The sequence below is a fragment of the Antrostomus carolinensis genome, unplaced genomic scaffold (assembly GCF_000700745.2).
Source record: "Antrostomus carolinensis isolate BGI_N321 unplaced genomic scaffold, ASM70074v2 scaffold19922, whole genome shotgun sequence".
NCBI lineage: Eukaryota > Metazoa > Chordata > Aves > Caprimulgiformes > Caprimulgidae > Antrostomus > Antrostomus carolinensis.
Window position 1 is genome coordinate 1,565 of NW_010301834.1, and position 7,056 is coordinate 8,620.

The 7,056-nt window shown below is 38.9% G+C and overlaps 1 protein-coding gene across 1 annotated transcript; it reads left to right on the forward strand.

Moving 5' to 3' along the window:
• Positions 1-1,604: 1,604 nt before the first annotated feature.
• Positions 1,605-4,673, forward strand: RAD23B (RAD23 nucleotide excision repair protein B; the record flags this gene model as incomplete). The annotated part of the gene is made up of 4 exons (XM_010163620.1): positions 1,605-1,728; positions 2,932-3,059; positions 3,385-3,561; positions 4,215-4,673. Coding segments are annotated over 4 exons (543 nt in total), but the record flags the coding sequence as incomplete, so codon positions are not given.
• Between the last annotated feature and the right edge of the window lie 2,383 nt (positions 4,674-7,056).

Sequence of the window (7,056 nt, forward strand, 5' to 3'; positions counted from 1 at the left end):
CCTGAATGGAATTTTCTCCCTGCTCTATGGAGGCAGGAGTGTGTATGTAGCAAGCTGACCAAGCTGTATAATGGTGATGAAATGTATGACAGAAAAAACTTGCATTTATTCCTTTGAGTGGCTTAAACGTGGACTTGATGATTAGATGATGTATACCTTGATGTGCTGCTTATCTCACAGGTTTTGCCTGGAACACTGTCCAGTTACCCCTTTCTAGACATGGCCTTTATATTAGCTTGTATTTGTCCTTTTTGTTCAGCTCTAGTTATGAACTAGAGCTGAACATGTGAAGAACATGTTCTTGCAGGATTTTTAATCTACATTACCTACCCCTGATTTCTATGGTAGGTTGGCCAGGTATTTTCATTGTCTGGTTACACTGAAGTTCTGTGATTATTTCCACCCATCCTGTTCCTTATGTTTTGTGGTTCCCAAACTGAAGAATACCTTCTTAATTTGAGGCAGGTGAAATACATTCAGTTATACCAGTGCTGCTGCCTTCTCAGACTTACCTGGATTGAATATACTGGAAGACCATAGAAAAACAGAATTTTGTGATGCTGTGGAGACTGAGGATCTTGTAAAGTCTTACACCTTTGGGGCTGGGTTTAACATAGCTCTTCCCACTATTACTCTGTGTGTATCAGGAGGTTTACTGCTCTGTGGAGTCTGCCCCTTTTGGGTTCTTGTCAAGCAACTTCCCTTGCCTGTACCACCAGGGTTTGTAGTCATTTGGGAATCTTTCTTGCTGTCTGTCCCCTGTGCCAAGCTGCCTAAGTTTCTGCGTTTCAGGGAGGAGTGAGGAAAGGGCAAATGTGGTTCAGGAATTCAGTGACAGTGAGGAAGGCATGGTTAGGGTGGGCAGTTTGAGGGATTCTCATGTAGGAGAAGGGTAGAAGAGTGAGGTCTGTCTCAGCTGTATAACCCACATTCTAATTTACTATAATTGTTCTTTTTTAGATTTGTCAGTTTAATCACCTTGAGCAGTTAGCTCTTATATAAAATTGTTTGCATATGGAAAAGAAAAAAAATGCAAGTTAACTGTTTTTTTTACTGTTAAATTTGATAATACACAGACTTTTCACACTTAAGATACAGTAAATGACAGCTGTTGCTTTGAGGAAGGAGGTCTGAAGAGCCATGTTCTTATATCTCTTCTTAATTTCTTGCCAGATAGTGTCATCTGTAATCTCACTGTTAGCATTGTGTACTACAATTCTGTTGCTGTAATGTAACTTTATTTTCATAACACTATAATATTTTATAACACTACATTTAGTTTAACTTTTTCACTCATATCAACTGTCTTAGAACAGGATTCAAAGCAAGTGTTTGTTTATGGAGTAAAATGTATATTAAAGTGCTGCATTGCATGCTTTACTACCTCGCTATACAAACCACATATTTTTCTTGTCAAAAAGCAAATTACTCTTTTCACAGTATTCTTTTCCAGCTGTAAATGCATACCTGTCACAGCATCTTGCTTTGTATTTGCAGTGAAAGCATTAACGTTTTTTACCTTCATTCTGAAAACTAAGTAATACATGCAGTAAAACAAGTATCTTTTAGCATTCTGTAAGTAATTATGTGAACTGTGGCTTTAGGGTATACCTGGAGACAATCAGGCTGGGGCTGAACCTCCTCAAGCAGCAAGCACTGGTGCCTCTCAGTCTTCAGCAGCGGCAGCAGCAGTAGCAACTATACCTACAACTACTAGTTCATTAGGAGGTAAGAAAGGTTATATTTGAGAGGATATGATAAACACACACACAAGCATTCTCTGCTTCAGTGAATTTTAAGTTCCTGGTGCTTGTGAGCTGATCAAAATGAATTGGATAAGAGCTGTAACATGGAAATTCTGTAAGTATAGTACTTGCTTCAAACAAATGTCTTGTTTTATGGCACATATATAAATATATATATGTGTATATATATATATATATATCTATGGAGTATATCTAGAATAAAGCATGAAGTTTCTAAAAATTCTGTGATCTTGCACAATTCCTTTGATTCAGTATTCTGGATTTAAATGCAAGACCACAAAAATTGAGGGGGTTGAGTTTTCTCTCACTTAAGCTCTGGCTTCCTACTTCTGTGGCTAACTGTACACTGTCGATTGGGACTATATTAATGCATTTACCTCTTGGAAGTTGGAATATCAAGGGAGAAACCTGCAATAAGGCCATGAGGTGTAGCACCTGAGACCTGTCCATGACCTAGGACTCCTCACTCAGCAGTGCAGCACATGGAAAGAGGCATTAGTGCCTGCTGAAGAGAACTCTGTCTTAAAGGGCAAAAATATGTAAAAGGAGCATAATCAAAGAGTAGGAAAAGTGTGTCTTGGGCTGTGGCAGAGATGATGCTCAAAATGTAAGCCTTGATAGAGGCCGGTGTTAAAAATACAAGTAGTAGTGACAAGCACACATGACATGATCCATAAAGAGGGAATGGGGAAAATGGGATATTTCAGAGCACTTTTGACACGCTGCGTTCAAGGCAGTACCTAACAGCGTAGGTTATATATATGGGAAGGCAAGACTCACTTGAGAAGGACAGAACTGACCTATTATAGGAAGCAGAGAACTCTGTTGTAGGCATAGAGACAAGATAGTAGGCTGGATAGTTGTCTCTGAATGAGGTTACTAAGAGATGAGGCATAAAGAGAAAAGTGCTGTGGATCAAGGACAGAAGGGTGTTGGATCTTAAGAGAAGGCTGGGTGAAAAGAAGATGCATTATTTAACCTTAGTGTAAAGAATTGTTGCTTAAAGCTAGAGTAAGTTAGTTTGAGGAAGCAACTTCTTCTGTTCCTCAGTGAGGGGTGTATAGTTCACTTTCATGTCCTCTTTCTATGTACAGTTATAGTGTAGGTATGTATTTTAAGACTCTTGGAAACTTTTTAAAAACTGTGTTGCCTCATTGATTTCCAGGACATCCTCTTGAGTTTTTACGAAATCAGCCTCAGTTCCAGCAGATGAGACAAATTATTCAGCAAAATCCTTCTCTGTTACCGGCATTGCTACAGCAGATTGGACGGGAAAACCCTCAACTACTGCAGGTGAATCTTAAAACAAAATAATGCTGCTAATTTTGATTCAGCTTTACAACAAAGGGATATGTTGATGTTAATTGGGATAGTGTGTTTATAGCAGTTAGAACATTCTGTTGTTGGGTTTTCAGCAGTTGTTGCTGTACAGAACATAGTTTCTATGACACTAGAAATAAATCTGAGTTTCTAGGAGGTGCAAAGGGCATCAGGAAGAGGGAAGGAATTCTTTTGACTACTTAATTCACTAAAAATAAATTTTTTACTTGCCTATTGGCAGGCTTAAGCATGCTTTATTTCAATACCTTTATTTCTTTTCTTCTTCCATGTATCACAGCAAATAAGCCAACACCAGGAACACTTTATTCATATGTTGAATGAGCCAGTTCTAGAGTCCCGCCAAGGTTTAAGTAGCAGTGGTGATGGTGCCAGCACTGGAGGAGTAGCAGAAGCTGGAAATGGTCATATGAACTACATTCAAGTAACACCTCAAGAAAAAGAAGCTATAGAAAGGGTGAGTCTTTCTTCTTTGAAAAGTTGCTTGGCTGTTGCTGTTGGAATCTGGTGCATGCTTCAGACATGCCTTAAATTTTGTTCATGTTCAGTAGTTCATCACTTTTGATATTTCGTATTTGATACTTCATAGCTTTTGCAGTCTTGTTTCCAATCACATTTCTTCTTGATTTACAACAATTGAGTCTAAAATCTCTTGAATCTGTCTTAGAAGATGCAGAGCCTTTTAAGTAATCAGAGACTGTAATAATTGATGATTGAATGGACTTCCCTCAGGAATGGGAACTCATGCAGTCATTCCTCTTGCAAAAGCTTCAGATGGTACTGTTCTAGATGATGCTGTGATAGGTTTCCAGGTACAAAGGTGTGTCTGCATGAGTGCTGTTTGCAAAGTACTTGGGCTCTCATAGTAAAGCAGATTAGTGGAAGTCACTACTTAACCTAGTTCTTTTGTCTATCCATGAAATTAATTAATCATAGCTTTCTAAAAATACAGGTAAACATGTCTATAGAAATATATGTGGGGCGGTATATTGCATTCATAAATATTGTGTGTAACTCTGACTAAACATGAATTTGCATGGATGGCAATTAGATGTACGAAGAATCTTAATATGCAAAAAAGTGCTTTCTAAATGTGTCTCTCTTCTTCAGTTAAAGGCATTAGGATTTCCTGAAGGACTTGTGATACAGGCATATTTTGCTTGTGAGAAGAATGAAAACTTGGCTGCCAACTTTCTTCTACAACAGAACTTTGATGAAGATTGAGAGACTTTTTTTTAATTTCACACCTCACACCAGTGCATTACACTAATTTTGTTCACTGGATTGTCTGGGATATTTGGGCTTATATTCATAATGCTTGGTGTATGGTATGTGGGGAGGGGGGGAGAAGTGAATATAGGAAACAAAGCAAAGAAAGCAGTAGGTATGTCCGCTTTAAATTAGCAGATGCATAAAATCACACAGTGTAAAATAAAATACAACCAAAAATCAGCTTCTGCAGATAATTAGTTGCTTCTATAAACTGTAGGTTAACTTTTTCTAGGTTTTCACTCTTACTGTCCTAGTTCCAGAAATGTAGTGTAATACCCTGCTTCACTTTCCTTTCTACTTAGTATTGATATTGGAAGTAGCCTGTGCTACCTAGATTCTACAATCGGTATTTCATGGCAACACTGGATAGCAGCTTTGTGAAATCTAAAAAATCTAAACAAATATAAACATTAATGCCAAAATATGGGTAGTTATTTTTCTTTTTCAGATGTGTTACAGTAGTGCAGGCAGCACAGTATTTTGTTTAATGCTGAATTAAAACAATGTTGGCTTTTTTTTTTCCAAATGAAAATGCATTTCAGTTAAAAGTGTCTTGATTGTTGAGAAATACCACCCCCCCCTTTGCCTCCCTCAAACGATCTGAAAAGCTATATACATACAGGTAAAATTATTTTCCTGTTTACATATTTTCTTTTTGGGAAAAATAGTAGTTATCTAATTACTGTTCACGTCAATGTTATGTTGCAGTAAAGGTTTTGAAAGCAATAGGTTGCATGTTTGGTTTTATTATATGCGCTCTTGTAAATTTAATATTTTTCTGTCAGCAAACAAAATGCAAGCTTCATTTTTGTCTGCTGCAATGAGACTTTATCAAGTCAAATTTCATGTTCCTACCTTTATTGAGCCAGCTTTTACAATATGGTTTAAGTATCTGAAGGTAGAATCATCATAGAATGGTTTGGGTTGGAAGGGACCTTGAAGATCATCTAGTTCCAACCCCCCTGCCATGAGCAGGGATACCTTCCACCAGCTCAGGTTGCTCAAAACCTCATCAAGCCTGGCCTTGAACACTTCCAGGGAGTTCTCTGGGCAACCTGTTCCAATGTCTCACCACCCTCACAATGAAGAATTTCTCCCTAGTATCTGATCTAAACCTACCCTTTTCCACTTTAAAGCCATTGCCCCTTGTTCTGTCAGTACCTGCCCTTGTAAAAAGTCCCTCCTCAGCCTTCCTATAGGCCCCTTCAGGTACTGGAAGGCCTTGCTGAACTTCTTGAGGTTTGCATGGGCCCACCTCTCGAGCCTGTCAGGGTTCCTCTAGATGACATCCCTTCTCGGAGTGTGTCAACCAAACCACTCAGCTTGGTGTCGTCGGCAAACTTGCTGAGGGTGCACTCAATCCCACTGTCCATCTCTCCGACAAAGATATTAATGCTGGTCCCAATACTAACCCCTGAGGGACGCCACTTGTCACCAGTCTCCTCTTGGACATTGAGCTATTAGCTGCAACTCTTTGAGTGTGACCAGCCAGCCAATTACTTATCCACTGCGTGGTCCATCCATCCAGTCCATGTCTCTGCAACTTAGAGACAAGGATGTCGTGTGAGACAGTGTCAAATGCCTTGCACGAGTCTAGATATTGGTATTCTCTTGCTCTTGAGCAGATTGTAATGATCAAGCTATTTCTGTTCAGCAAGGACTTTTTTGGTTTTATTCACTTTATGAGGAAGAGAAGTTAATAACTTCAGATATCAAGCAAACAAGTCATTCCAACCCAAAAGAATCTGCATTCATACCTTTCTACTGAAAATAAGCTCAGGTTGTAGAGTTTTGCATCTTACTTCTGGGTACCTAATTTTCATTTATTTTGTTTAGTCATCATAAAATGTAACGATCTTCCTTTTAATATATGTTGAATTTTAGAGACAATTTTGCCCATCATTGTGATGGTAGCAAGGAAAACAAAAACTAATTTCATCTAAAGCTATTATGTACAACATCTTCTGAACACAGCTTGGGGTTGTTTTGGGTTTTTACTGTTGTATTCCGATTACCTGGATTACAAATGCATCTCTACAGTAACCAGTAAAGCATTATTAGTGGTACAGCACTGAGCTGTTGTACCACTAATGATATTCATGATTTAGTGGTACAACTAAAGAATGATTTTTCTCCTTAGTCTGTGTATCAGTGGATTTAACTACTACTTAAGCTCAAAGTACAAGTGTATGAGAAAAGACAGCGAGAAAAACAAACATTTGTATTTGTATTTTATTTCTTCATTGGTTGGCTATAGTGATTGGTTGGCTGTAGTCATTGACAACGTAGTCATTGGTTCCAGCCAACATGGGTTCATGAGAGGAAAGTCCTGCTTGACGAACCTAATCCCTTTCTATGATAAGATTACCCACCTAGTTGACCAAGGGAAGCCAGTTGATGTAATCTTTTTGGACTTCAGTGAAGCCTTCGATACCATCTCTCAGTATCCTCCTGGACAAGATGTCCAGCATACAGCTGAATAAACACACACTGCTATGGGTGAGCAACTGGCTGATGGGTTGGGCTCAAAGAGTTCTAGTCAGTGGAGTTACATCAGGCTGGTGACTGGTCACCAGTGGGGTCCCACAGGGATCCATCCTGGGGCCAGTGCTCTTTGTCTTCATCAGTGACTGGGATACAAGACTTGAGGGACTGCTAACAAAGTTTGTTGATGACACCA